Source organism: Vulpes vulpes, chromosome 12, assembly GCF_048418805.1.
Source record: "Vulpes vulpes isolate BD-2025 chromosome 12, VulVul3, whole genome shotgun sequence".
NCBI classification, from domain to species: Eukaryota; Metazoa; Chordata; class Mammalia; order Carnivora; family Canidae; genus Vulpes; species Vulpes vulpes.
The window spans coordinates 71324021-71338908 of NC_132791.1; the positions used below are offsets into that span (position 1 = coordinate 71324021).

General features: G+C 53.2%; 1 protein-coding gene across 1 annotated transcript in view; it reads right to left on the bottom strand.

Annotated features, from left to right (window-relative positions):
* Positions 1-2456: 2456 nt before the first annotated feature.
* ADAMTS2 (ADAM metallopeptidase with thrombospondin type 1 motif 2) overlaps positions 2457-14888 on the bottom strand; it is a 229386-nt gene continuing 216954 nt past the window's right edge. Inside the window, exons 20-22 of the mRNA XM_072728815.1 lie at positions 14205-14334; positions 13043-13132; positions 2457-5899 (exon numbers count right to left, since the gene is read on the bottom strand). Coding sequence (XP_072584916.1) covers positions 5442-5899; positions 13043-13132; positions 14205-14334 — 678 coding nt within the window. The 3' untranslated portion in view covers positions 2457-5441. The remainder of the gene's footprint in view (positions 5900-13042; positions 13133-14204; positions 14335-14888) is intronic.

Sequence of the window (14888 nt, forward strand, 5' to 3'; positions counted from 1 at the left end):
CTGCAAGGAGAAATAGAAAAATGCACAATCAATGAGAGGTATTAAAACAACTTTCTATCACATTAATAGAACAAAAAGACAAAAAAATTATAAAATATTTGAATAACAAGTTTGATATAATGGACATTTACAGAATACTATATGTAACAACTTCCAGTTACACATTCTTTTCAAGTACAAGTTGCACTGCTTAGAAAAACCACATCCTGGGCCATAAAGCCAGCTTCAACAAATTTCAGAGGGTTGAAATCTTCCAGAAAATATTTTCTGGCCACAATAGAATAGCTGAAAATCTATAATGATCCATAACTAGAGTATCCCCTAATGTTTGGAAATTAAATAACATTTTATTTATTTTTTATTTTTTTTTATTTTTTTATTTTATTATTTATGATAGTCAGAGAGAGAGAGAGAGAGGCAGGCAGAGACATAGGGAGAAGCAGGCTCCATGCACCGGGAGCCCGACGTGGGATTCGATCCTGGGTCTCCAGGATCGCGCCCTGGGCCAAAGGCAGGTGCTAAACCACTAGCGCCACCCAGGGATCCCTTAAATAACATTTTAAAAAGGACTCTTAGGTCAAAGAGGAAGTCATAATGGAAATTAGAAAATATTTGGAATGGAATGATAATAAATGTATGAAATGTCAAAACTTGTGGGTTATAGCTAATGCTGTGCTTAGAGGGAAATCTATAGCCATAAAGTGCATAGAATTAAAAAAAAGGTTGAAAGTCAGTGATCTAAGGTTCATGTAAAGAAACTAGAGGAACCTTAGTTGAACAAAGAAGTAGTTGCTTTGATGCACTGAGGCAGTGTCTTTGTGTATCTTCTATGCGTATTTGAGGCTAGTCCCTTGGGGGAGCCCTCACAGAGAACAGTGTGGAAATCTCATTCCGAAAGGCAAACACCTCCTGACCCCTGTCTGCCCAGTCTCCACTTGCCATGAGTGGATGTTAATTTCCTCTGTGTAGGAGGGTGGAGAGTCTAAGACCCCCTCTAGGACGTCTGCATGATGTGGGGTGGGCATATTAATATTTGGATATAAAATCATGGGAGTATGGCTTAGGAGCATCTAAACTCAAGACAGCGAAGAAACAATGTGGAGTCATGAAATGCAGAGGGACCGCACAGCCTCTCATTGGGGGTGTATTGTGCTCCCCTGGGCTAAGAATGCTCAGAAGGGCATAAGCCAGTGATGATGACCATGCATAGCTGCTTGGTACCTGGGAGCCAGGGGCTGATGTGGTGTGCAGAGGAGGGAGTGGTGGCCAATACCTCTGTAGTGTCATCATTTGCTCCTCCTAACCATTCCTTCTATATTTTGCAAGTATCTAGTTTTAGCCAGTTCTGCTCACCCAACTCCACTTTCTCCCCACTCCTAATACACACACTTGCACTCATCCCAAGTTCCTCTCGTTATAAATTACTAACTACACCATAACAATGGAATCAAAAAACACGTTACAAGGAAGAACAATGAAAAATCCTATGTATTCCAAAGCCACCTCCAACCTCAGCACAAACTCGTAAGAGCACTCGTAAGTGCTCTCTCCCCAGTACTGTGCACACATTGTCAGTCTACCTCCTCTGTGGCTCTGGGGATTAGGAGAAGTCTCCTCTTCCTTCAGCCTCCCTTCCTCCACACCCCACTCCCCACACCTGCAAATATTGGTCAAAGAGGCCAGAGAGAACAGGCTTTAAAAGTGGAATACTGATTATGGGGTGGGGGTGGGGGTAGGGGTTACCACATTTGGCAAATAAACACGGAGGACCTTCACTTAAATTTGAACTTCAGAGTAACAACAAATAATTTTAGTTTAAGGGTGTCCCAATTCTTCTTTTTAAGAGAGACAGAGTGAGTAGTGAGTGAGTGGTGGGAGAGGCAGAGGGAGATGGATTGAGAACGAGAACTTTAAGCAGGCTCCATGCCCAGCATGGAGCCCCATGTGGGGCTTGATCCCATGACCTTAAGATCATGACCTGAGCCGAAATCAAGAGTTGGGTGCTCAACTGATTGAGTCACCCAGGCACCTGAAGTGTGTCCTGATTTTATACTAAAATGTTATTTGTTGTTTCTCTGAAATTCCGATTTAACTCAGCATCTAGTTATTTTTTTCTGGGAACCCTAATTATAGGAGTGAAGGGGTCATAATCAGGGAGGAGTTGCAGTCAGGGGATTCTTCATCTCCTGGGACTAAAAGTTTACTTGGAAGCTGTGGAACAAGTGGTGTCTCCTGGACAACCAACTCCCTGGGGAACTGGGGGAGACCCACCCTTCTGGGTGCCCCTGGCCTTTCACAAGGTCCCAACCAGAGCAGCCTTGGCGCAGCGCCCCCTGGTGCCGCCTAAACCGGCTTCTTGGCCTTGTGAAGGCAGCACATCCTTCCACCTGGCCCAGTCTGGTCTGAGAATGAGGGGGGATGGGTAGCGTGGTCAAGGTAACACACAAACACAGGCATGATGTGCAAAAACACAGACATTTTGACTTTAATAAGTTATAAAATCAAGAAGCCAAATTTTTCTATACAGAAAACAAATGTGTCGATGGCTGTGATCAGTAAGATAAAATGCTGTGACTTGAGTTCAGCACCATGTCATGATTCCTGTGGTGGCTGCCTGGCATTTGGGGGGTAGAGTCTTCATGTTCATCTGGGAAAGAGTGCTACTGAGCACCATTTATAGACACCCAACAAACAAACAACCTTGAAATACAAACAAAAGGCTTACGCGGGAAATTCCATGGGTTTTCCAAAAGGAGATCAGAGCCATGTTCCCAAGCCCCAGCAGGAGTCTCCCCACTAATGAAGCTTCCTGGAGCTGCAGACGGAGAGGACTTCTGATCTCAACACAGTGTTCCAGGACCTCAGCTAGAAAACCTCCCTGGCCTTCAGGCTTTATTGGCCCCCAGACTCAGGACTGTTGCTAGGCTGGCTGTCCCACTGTCCCGAGCTCAGTGGGGATTAGAAGTCTCTCAGAGTCTAATAAACCCTGTATTCCTGAGAGAAACCTTGGCAGATCGTCTGGTTCTTGAGAACTCTGTGGGTACATGGCCCCAGGCAGTGAGTATCACCTATGGGATGGTGTCCATCTCTCTCCTTCCAGAAGAAGACAGGTAACCCTGGGTATGTCCCACCTGGGGCCTCTCCCTGAAGCCTTCCAGCCCCAAGACATGCAGCCCTACTCTGCTTGGATCTGGGAATGGAGCGTTCCCATCCTGAGGTCCCCAGGCTGCGTAAACTGAGTAATACTCTCTGGTCAGTCACCCTGAGCTTCCTCTGCATCCCAGGACAGACCCAAGCAAGAACTGCCCTAGTCCTTCAGCCTATGAATAGCACCAGCTGCCATGGGTTCAACCAATGAGGGAAAGCCAAGGCATCCATTTCCTGATTACAGAGAGACAGAACTGCAAAAGTGCTGTATACCACATCTGTTAAAGAAGTGATACTATGAGAGAGAGCCAAAAATGTTTTCTCCAGTTTGCTTCTTAGGAACCAGCAAGGCCCTCTGAGACACCAGGACAGGTGTGAGTATGTGTGGGACATGGTGGTAGAGGGGAGGGAGGCCGCTGGGCCAGGCAGAGGTGAGGGGCAGCTGGTTATCACCCAGTGGGGAGGTTCAGCATCATCCCATCATCCCAGATAGCATTCTCACTGGTTCCTACACCCTCACTTTGTCCCTTAGATCACACACAGACACACACCCACATGCACGCACGGAGCAGACAAACATATTTAGCACCTCAGACTCCATATAAAGTAGCCATCATGCTATCACCCTGAACCTCAGTGTTCCCATCCATATGATGGGGAATCACACAGGAAAGAGTTCTCTAGCATCTGGACTGCTGAGAATACAAAGACTCTAGAACTTTCCTAGGCATGGAAAGCTTAAGAATTACATGTGAGGCTAGGCCCAGCTAAGCAGCTACAGTGTCCCTGGGTTTTGTAATTTGGGCAAGTTGAAGCTACATGTTCACAAAATATCAATGTAGGGAGAGGTGAAAATTAGGCACCATCCTCCCATCCACCCCCACTCCATTTCTCTCTCATTCACAGCTTGCTCACAAAGCACCATTCTGCCGAAAACAGAAGTTGTAAAAGTTTAGAACAGCCAAAGATAAAGCAGATTCTCCCCACTTCCCACCTGGGCTTCCCATCAGAGGCCAGATCTTCCAGTTCCCTGCTGGCACTTCCAAGGCATGGAAGGGGGCTCCACAGGGCTGGACAGGACAAGGCCACGCCCACAAGCAAAGCTGGTCTTTAGGAGGCAACCTGAGCCTGCAGAGCCCCATCTCAGAACCCAGAGCCCAGTCACCCTGGTGGCAGCACCCCCTTGCACCGTTCTGGGAGAGTCACGGGCCTTGAGCACTCACTGGACTTTGCAGCAGAGTCCATGCCCCCATCATCCTTCCAGTGCACTTGGGGAGGGAGAGCCTCCCTGGGGAGCCCTGGGGCCAAGGTGGCACGTGGGCCAGGGTTAAAGGAGACGTGAGAGAGGCCTGAGGGAGCCCAGGAGTGCACCCTGCTGTCTTCTCCTCATGTAGGAAATGTGGCCCACCATTTAGATCTATCAAGTCTCAGTACCTTCCCAGGAAGGAGTGGACAGCTTCAGTCTGGGCATGAGCATCAAATGGGCCAGGTGGCTTTCCTGAAGTCCTACTCCCAAGAGACTGCATCTGGCCAGGCCTGGAGACCACAGGCTGCAGCCTAGTGGCTCTAGAACTCAACAGACCTCCCAGACACCCTGACATATTTTGAGTTGAAGTTTGAGGATTGAGGATTTTTGCACACAGAGCTAGACTTCTACTGAAAGCACACTATCTGGCAGTGGGGGCCAGCTCTCCCAGAGGCAGCAGCAGCTGGAGCCAGCAAGCAGCTCTAGTGGGGGACAACACATCCTCACCACCTGCCTGGCCCTTGAAGTCACTGTCATTCATGTTCACCACCTGCACTTCACTGTGCTCATCTTAGTGTTGGGCTGATTGGTAAATAAATCACTGTTTCTCCTAGGAGTCCGCATGGGGCTTGGGCCTTGGTCTGGGGATTGGTAGGAAACGGCCCGCAGCTCCAGAAGGACTATCACCACCAAGGAAAGGAAGATGGCTAATCACTGCTCAGGAGCTCAGGGCATGTGTCTCCTCTCTCTGGGTTAGCCTCCTGCCCTCCCTCATTCACGGCACTCATAGAACCTCTCTATTGCTCTCTACCCCAACACCTGGTCCCAGCAAGGGACATGGAACATTCCAGAGCTGGCCAACAAACAGATGTGCTAACCTGCTGCCACATGCTCACAACCATATGCATAGATGTATATGTCATTCTCCTGTTTTCTCAAAACCTTTTGGAATCAGAAATTTTTCCTTCATCTCCATGATTTGCCATCCCATGGAATATATCTATAAGCAAGGGGGAAAAAATGCTATTGATGCTATCTTTCCATTTTATTAGAACTTCCCGAGCATCTCTTTCTTCCTCATCTCATCAATGAGCTCTTGGATCCTCTGGTTTCTGGTCTTTTCATACGGGCTCGGTCGTCGAGGGATCAGGTTGGGTGGCTGGACATCCTCGTCCAGGCCGCTGATTTTGTAGGGCACGTCAACGGCGTTGGTATCTGGGTGATCCTCGGTGCTGTTGGTGCGGGAGGCATTGAGGGGCACCCGTGGGGGTGTGCCTGGCACAGGTTGCACCTCCATGACTAGAGTGGGCACTGGGAGGGTGGGCACGAGCTCTTCAATGTCATTGAGCTTCCCAGGGGGCAGCTCCACTCCGTCGTCTGCATCGGTGAGGTTGTCGTGCAGGTTACAAGACTTGCAGCACAGCCTGTGGTAGCCTGGGATGGAGCAATAGCGAGACAAGACTTCCATCCTACAGAACATTGACTTGTCGCCTTGGCAGCGGCCCTCTGAAAAAGAAAAGTGGGACAAATAACCAAAGGACAGGGTAAGGGGGACCTGGTGCCCCCCAGAGGAAGCAGGAGGAGGCGTGTAGAAGAGCCCAGAGACGGCACAGCGGCAAGCGAGCTCACACAGAAAGTCCGTGTGGTTCTGATGTCAGCAGGACCCGGGGCACAGAGCTGCCTCACAAGCAGTGTGCAGTGTTACCTGCCTCCAGGCAGGCCCCCAGGGTTTTCTGTATCTCTCAAAGTCTGAGATGAAATCGAGGCGTGTCTGTTCTTAGGGAGTGATTCCAGCTTGTCTTAAAGCACGGGACTCCGTCAGATCCCTGTTTGACACCCAAGTGGTAACCCCAGTGAAATTCTGTGGCAGAGTTTGGCCCTACAATAATCTATAAGCAGCAACTATAACCAAACCGAACCTGAAGGAACCAGTGTCTACAACCTGAAAGAACGAATCCCGAAGCCGCGGTCGTGGGCTCACCACGTTCCTCCACGGTGCATTCCCATCCTCACCTGGACGCGTCTCGCTTCCACCTGCCTCCACTTACCCGACAGCCTCGTGTCCTGCCATGGCTGCACCTGCGCCCAACCCTCCACGCTGCGCTCCTGGGCAGCCCCCAAACGGCTCCGTGATCTGGTGCCTGCACACAGGCCTCCCCTCTCCTTCCCGCCGGCGGGCTAGCCTGCATGGCTCCCCGGAGACCCGGCGGCCCTGCGCGCACAGCTCTCTTCCTCGGCCCGGCCCAGCTCTGGCCGCGGCTGTAGCAAAGTGGACCCCGGCCCTACCTGCGTTGAGGGGCGCCAACCCCCCATGCATCCACATAGGGCTGCTGACGCCCCCAAACTTAACTAATAGCCTAGGCTGCCGGGAAGCCTGACCGATCGCCTACGCCACTGGTTAACGCAGATCCTGTACGGTGTGCATACTATCTCCTGCATTCTTACCATACAGTAAGCTGCACAAGGGAAAAACGTTATAGGGAACCGTAAGGGAGCGCTGTGCCGTGTTCATGGAGAGAACCCCACGTGTAGGCAGGATGGGGCAGTGGCTCAGGGTCATGGCAGTCCCACCCACACAGCCCCCTCTTGCTCTTGCTCTGACTCTCCTCGCTGTCTTCCTCCCATGTCTTCCCCCATTCCCTGGCCCCCACCACCTCATTCGACAACACAACACAAAAACTGAGATGAGTTATAAGAATTCACTCAACGGGTCATGTGACAGCAGAACAGGGATGTGGGGTCCCTCATAAATCCCCCTCACCAGCTTCCCTACGGCGTCTCTGCTTAGCCACCCTCTGCCCTCCCCAGCGAGCATCTCCAACCTTCCCTGCACAACTGCTGCCGCGTGCTCCTTTCCCTGCCCGTGACCCCATCTCCTACTGAGAGGAAGGAAGGATTCAGGTGGGAGGGGAAGGGAAGGGCAGCCAGGGCTTGAAACCACGTGAGATGCAGTCACTCTGCGCAACACAAGGTGCTGTCTCCACAGAAACTTCCCGCAGGAGCAGATGAGAGCAGGTGCCCTCCCCTTCAGGAGGTTCTGATGGCACCTGCTGCCTGCCGGCTGCTCCAGGCTATCACCTCCCCTTCCAGGTTGCTGACCTGCATGGTTGGACACTGACCCCAAACTTCCAGAGCCTCAGACTCTAGGATACAATGGCCTGCTCAGACAGGCCACTGTGCCCGGTGGTCCCCAGCGTGCCTGAGACTCCACACATCCCATGCAAGCCCAGGGCCTCTGCTGGTGCCACCTGTCTCACAGAATGGCCTCTGCAGAGCACAAGCCAAACCGCAGGCACCACCCCGCCCTTCTGTCCATTCACCTCAAGTCATAGATGCTCCCTGGTATGTCCATGATACCCTCTCTCTCCCATCTCCATGGGGTTAAGCTCTGCACCGTGATAAGAGCCTCCTTTCTGTTTCCTCAATTCCTTCTCCTTCTTGTCCACTACCCTGCTTTAGTCAGAATGCTGTTTTTCCATTGAAGATGTCCTGACTGAAGCCCTGCATTGCCCCTTGTTATTTGCAGGGTGAGGATCTGGCCCCTTCACATCTCCATCTTCACTCAGGCCTTGGACCCCCTACTTTATACTGTGTTCCCTCTGGCCACGGGGCCTTTGCACATACTATACCCACTCCCTCTCTCTTCCTTCAGTTGTTCTCCTCCTTGAGGCTCAGCTGAAACCCATCTTCGGGCAAGCATTGCCCACCTACCCTTGGGAGGTCCTCCTATTCCCAGCACTCTATCCCAGTTGGCAAGTTCACACTTTAATTATTAGATAAGGTGTCTATTGCCTGACTGTTTTCTGGCAAGTTCCAAAGGGCAGAGCCTTAAGCTATATTTGGACACCCCTCTATCCCCAGAGACGAGAACAGTGAATTGGAGGATGCATAAATATATAAATATGAAAAAGACACATGTGAATAACTGAGGAAGTTCAAAACAGGGAAATTATGGAGTTTAAAATAGGAACATGACAAGTGAGGACACGCAGAGGCATGTACCACTAGAGGTGGACCTAGCTTTGGCTCTGAGCTTCTAAGTGGCCCAAATAAGGAAACATGCCTGAATGCATGAGCTACAGCGTGAAACGATAAATCAGCTCAGCTATGCAGGAAAAGCTCTGGCCTTCCTAGCCTAGAGACCGAGAAATAGGCTCAAGATGTGGAGGGGAAAATGTGTGTGGCCGTGTGCTAAAGGCCGATTCTGGAAATCAAACAGAAAGATCCTGAGGCGGGGCTTTCAGGGTCTAAAAACTTGTAGAATGTTGTCTCAGAAAAAATCTTCGAGATGCCCAGTATATGATACAGAAGACCCTGGAGTGGTCCTGTCTGAAGCGTGGAGCGCTCAGAGCCCCACCTGCTCCCTTCCGCACTCCCTGGCCCTCCTCCCCTTTCTGGCAACCTCCAGGTGACTGTGTGAAAACCACTGATCACACCCCTCCAGAGACCCAAGGGCACTTGTGATGACACAAGAAGCGGCGTCTCCCTGCAGGCTTTGACCATTGGGGTGTGATGGAGTGGAGGCATGGGCCTCGACAGGACAAGGATGGAGCCTTGCTGGGAGTGGGGTCACCCCTGCTACAGACCAGTGCCCCTCCTGTCCCCTGTACCTTCTCCTTCATGCAAATAACAAGATCTCTGCGAAACCTCTCCCTGGGGTTGGCCTGCTGTGCCATGTGGGCCAAGTCTGTGCCTCCATCTGGTTTTGTAAAGAAGGTTTGACTGTTACTATCTGGCCCTTTAAGGAAAGTTTGCAGACCCGTGGTCAGGTGCTTGGTGCTGTCCCAGTGCCATGATCAGAGCCTGACACAGAAAGCACTGGACAGATGTCCCTGAACACATGGGCAAGTCAGGAATAAGAGTCCATCTCCCTGCTACAGGCAGGTGACAGCCGGTGGGCCAGGCCCTGCATCCTTTGATCAGTGGCTACATCGCTTTAGGTTTTTAAAAACGAGAATGAATGAACAAATAATTAAGAAAGCCACGGGCCAAGAGCTTGGGTATGCTAACACCAGCCTAGACAAATTTCAAAGTCATCATTCCCAACCACTCTTCAAGACACCAACAATTGGGTATGTTTAAGTTTTATTGCTGAGTAGAGCCTTCCGAGATGAAGGGAGTTGTACCACCAAGGGCCCCTGATGTGTCCAGAGGCACCGACTGGTAGAGGATCCCTACACCAAGAGAAAAATTCAGTTTCATAGTACTTGACCTTTAGCCACTTCCAGTAGCAATGAACTAGTGAGATCTGCCTTCCAGCAAACAAATCACTGAGAGCAAACCCATTCTCACAAATTGAAGCCATTCGCGGGCCGTTCCCACAATCTTGGCTCAGCCAAATATCACCCGTGTTCTAACTTTGCCCACTAGTTTCCTCCTTTAAATGAACTCCTTTTTTTAAACTTAAAATTTATTTCAGAAAAATACTTTACACTACCACCATTCACGGGAAAGTAACAGCAGGCAATAAAGGTGACCCTAACAGAACACAGACAGGTTTTAAGTTGAAGTTTCATCCCTCGAATGCCAGGGAGACACTCCTGCCTGCACGGCTCCGAGCTGCAGAGAAGCAAGCAAGCAAGCGAGCATGGGGGAGACCTGGCCCCTTGCCCAGGGAGGCTTCCTCTCGGGGTGCCATGAGGGGTAAAGGGACTAGGGAGGGCTGCTCCTAGGAGCTCAGACCAGGTTTATGCATCACCTGAAACCTCCCTGTCTCCCACGCTTCAGGAAACACTGGGATGGAGGAAACTGGGTTCTTTTTTCCCTCAATCAAGCCTCCTGAAGCATTTGACCCTCCAAAGGTCGTGCCACAGCATAAAGAAGCACAGGACCCCTGTCAGCCCATGCCCTGGTGCCCAGTGCCCAGTACCCAGCTGGCCCCAGGTGTTGAGAGCCTGCCTGCAGCTCTGCCCTGGGAGCCCCCTCAGCGGGGATTCCTTCTGGTCCGTCTGGGCAGCAACACTGCATGAATGCAGCCCTGTCAGGGGATGTTATTTGAGTCTCCTGTATCCCTTGAGCCAGGATTCCTCTCCAGGACCAGAGCTCGAGACAGGGTGAGCTCAGCCATGCTACCATGACCCCCCCTTGTAGGCTGGCACCTGGGGCCTGGCCCTGTGCCCCGAAGCCCATCTCCATGATGCCAGGTGGCCGCATTTCATCCTTTCTCATGGTCTTCCTCCTCCTTGGCATGGGATCCCCTTTATAGGAATGGGAGGAGAAAAGCTCAGCAGCAAGAAGGGCCCTGTTGGGCCCTGACTCCCTCTCTGGTCCTGACTTGCTGTCAGCCAGGTGAGCAAACACACCAGGCCCCCTATGGCTTCTGAGGTGAGGCCTCAGGAGACATGGGCAGGCACTGCTGAGCACATGCTCACATGAATGCACACACCAGGTCCCCAGAGCCACTGCCGCTTGACCTTCTCCTGACCAGAATCCCCTCCCCAACCTGCACCAGACAGGCACCTCCCCTCCCTGGATAGGTAGCCTAAGGCTGAGAGCAGTGCCAGCAGCCAGGGCAGTGGCCCGATGGTGGCTCAGGGCACAGTGACCAGGACCAGCACTGTCTGTGCTACTGACCCCACATTCCCACTCCACTCATCCCAGAGAGAGGGAGAAGCCCACTCTGGGTCCCGTTCTTGATGGTAAAATCTCCACGTGTGAGGAGAGAACCCAGATGGTCCCACAAGAGGCTTGTTTAGCACAAACAATTCCAAAGTCAAAATCAGGATGAAGTGTCTTCATGGGCTGCTGTCAGATTTTGAAAAATGCCTGGGGAAGGGGAATGTCCCCCAGTGGGGGAGGGGCCAACATATCTACATTGGGCAGCGGGGTGGGGGGAGGTGGTGGGCAGTAGTCACATTTGCAGCAGAAACCCAGTCACTAAGGAGACAGAAGGGACCAGCAGCTGGGCAGCGCCGCCAGCCGCGCAGGTGAAGAGAAGGAGCCAGCAGCATGCCAAACCCGAGCACCCAGTTTCACGGAACTTTTATTGACTTTATTTGTGGGATGCATGACAGGAAGTCTTTCCATTGTTAGTGAGGAGAAAAGGTCATTTCCACAGTCACTTTGGCACACACTAAAGTTGTCTCATAAAAACACTGGAAAAGCGACAACAATGGGAACCTATGTATTACGTCATCAGATGCGTACAAAACGCTAATAAAATATCCCTGATAAACCAAAGTGCATACAGACAGAGAGCACGATGCCCAGGACCGTACCGCACCTTCCCAGAGGCAGAGTCACTTGCGTGGCCTAATCAAAGTTGGAAGTTAACAGTCGTGAGAATTAGTACGGGTGACACATCAAGTATTTACATAACAGTAGTCAGAGCCAGGGAGGAGGTGGTGCGCAGCAAGGTGCTGTTAGCAGGTGGCACGGTGGAGTGGGGCTGCAACAGGGGACCCGGGGCACACAGGCCCAGCATGCTGCCCTCTGTGTAAGGCAGCGCCGTTGGTGGGGGTGGGGGGAGCGCCCGGGAGGGGGCTCGGCAAACAGTCAGTGCCCACGGGCTGCGGGGCCTCAGAGGGGTATCCTGTCTGCAAAGCAGAGTGGGCTGGAGCCAGCATCCCCAGGGCTCCCCGCTGCACAGGCTGCCAGCTGTGAGAAGCCTTGGATGAGCCCGATGGCCTCCTCCCACCACCTACCCTGGGCGGTGCTGCCCCGCCTCCCACCTGGATCATACCCCGCTCTGAAGCTGGACTTTAGCAGCCAATTCTGTTACCTTTCAACTTTAAGGCATTTTCTACAGTTTTATCTAAGCAAAAAAGCAATAAAAATTGAGGTAATTCTGTAGTTGTTCACACTGGTAGGTGGCCACATCCACTCAGACAGTCTCTCTCTCTCTCTCTCTCTCTCTCTCTCTTTCACTCTCTCACCTCTATGGATGGGGTCATGTGCGCACAATGAGAAAAGGCCATTGGAGCTAATGGACAAGAGAGTGGAGGTGGCGCTGTGTCCCAATGTCCCACTGGAGGGACACATCCTCTGCTGCCTCCATCTGACCCGAGCCCCCAAGGGGACGCGGCACGGGGGGTGGGAGTGGGGGCCAAGGGCTGTGGAACTTGGATGCAAAGGCCACAGGAAGCAGGCCACAGTCACACAAGTCAGGAAGACGCACTCAGCACAGAGTCAGCAGCAGGAGCAACAGCAGGGGCAGTTGGGGAGCCCCTGATGCCCGCCCCCCGGAATCTGCATGCCCCAGACCCCCTCTGGCCTCGCCTCACTACCGGGGCAGCGTTTGAAAGGGGATGGGCGGGTTCCCTCTTGACTTCTGACCTGAAGCTCCAGCTTGGAGGGATGTGGCCCAGACAAGTGGTCACATCTGCACTCTGGCCTCTGACCCCTCCAGCACCAAGACAGATCTTTGCCCCTTTACACGCCATCTCCAACCAGGTCCCGGCCCCCCATGAGAGGCTGGTGCCCCGGAGCCATGCCTCCGCGAGGTGGGCCCTCCCAGCCCAGCGGCGGGTACGCGCCAAAGGAGACAGCCGAGCACAGCAGCCCGGGAGAAATCAGATTCAACCGAGAGAGTGCTCAGGAAGAGTCAGGGAAGTTTTCCATAGAAAGAGAGGAGGGAAGCCCATGGCAAGCTCCACAGAGTGCAGGGCATGCACTGGAGGGCAGAGGCAGAGTTATAAACGGGCCGGTTACTTGACGAGGTCTTCTGGACTGGCAAGTCGGGGTCCGGTCGGGACAGCCACTGAACCACGTAGCTCTTCTTGGAAGGATCAGAGATGTTTCCTAGAGGAGAGAGGTGGGGCTGTGGCTGCTGAGGCCCCACGCTGAGCTTGCACCCACCACCTCCGGCATCCCAGGGCAACAGGAGGGCTCTGACTCCCCAGCGTGGCATTTGAGGACCCTCGGGACAGACAGGCCCCAGCGGCCCAGTACAGGGCCACCTCCTGCCCTCCCCCACTGCCATGCCTCCTGGGTCCTGGCTACTAACTACTCAGTTCGAGGCCCTGCCACGCCTCCTCATCTTTGCACTATTCCCAGCACTCCCCACTCCCTGCTCCCCAGGAACATGGGGAGCAAGTGCATCTTGGATCTATCCCCCTGCCTGGCTGGGTGGGCACATCTGACCTCCCTGAACAACCTCCACAGTAGATGGAACTCAGGGTGGGGTCTACAATGCAGAGTATCCCAGAATCCTAGAGTGGGATTTCCTGGGACCCAGAGTGAAGCACGTCTGACCCTTGGCAAGGTGTCTGCATGCAGACGGTGTTCTGGCTGAACTCTTCAGAGGGCACGAGGCCCTCCCTGCTCGCATGGGCACCCCTATACATACAGGCACCCCCTGCCTCCGTGGGCACCCCTATACATACAGGCACCCCCTGCCTCCGTGGGCACCCCTATACATACAGGCACCCCCTGCCTCCATGGGCACCCCTATACATACAGGCACCCTCTGCTTCCATGGGCACCCCTATCATACAGGCACCTCCTGCTTCCATGTGCACCCCTAATACATACAGGCACCCCCAATTCACAAGGCACCCCCTGCTTCCATGGGCACCCTCATTCACAAGGCACCCCCTACTTGCATGGGCCTGGGCACCCCATCTGGCTGAGCCCCACCGTGTGGTCACTATGAACCTGCTTCTGTCTCCCAGATCCACGGTGAGCAGTCCGGAAGGCAGTCATGGCTGAGTTCCTTCTATTATTGACTAGAAAAGGTCCCAACCCTTGGCTTCTCTTTCCAGTTCACAGATGCTGGGTCTGGCCAGTTGTGGGGAGAGCTGCCTTTGCCCAACCCAGCCCCCCTCTCCCTGCGCCCACTGTACACTGGGAGTGGGGGTAGCAGATGGCTTACGGGGACAGGGGCCCGGCCTGCAGATCCTGGCTGTCTCAGGCCGCTCCTCCCGGCAGATCCCGAAGCTGTCATCTGCCGTTCGGCAGAGCACTGGCCGCTCCTGGGTGCCATTGCCACAGGTCACCGAGCACTGCAGGTGGAGAGTCACCAGTTAGGGCCCGCCTCCCGTGGTCAGCTGGGACTGAAAGAGCTCCCCACACATGTGACCCTATAACACGTGGAAGGCGGTGAGGGGCAGAGGGAAGAGTACGTGTTAGAGGCCTGTCCTGCCTTGCCCAGCCTCAAGTGGCCACCTCGATCTCCTGAGGCTCTAAAGAGGGGATGCACATGCCTATCTCTTTGAGTTCCTATGACTTAGAGCAAATGTATAGGGCCTGACACTTCCAGGTTCTCAGTGGGCATCTCCTTTCTCTGGCCGAAGGAAGCCCACCTAGGGCCCAGGAAAACCTGCTGTGCACTGGGGGCCACTGGGAAAGCTCTGACTGAGTCCAGGAGGTCTTGCCAGAGGACCCCTGGACACAAGGCTCTATGCTACCAACACCCTCATTTGCCCCTTCAACCTGGTGCCCCCTCTGCCTCACGGCATGGGGACAGACCCAGAGCTGTCACACCCACACTCCTGGCTTGGCTCATGGCTCAGCACAGCCCCGCCAGGAGAATATCCAAGTCCTCACCTTATATATT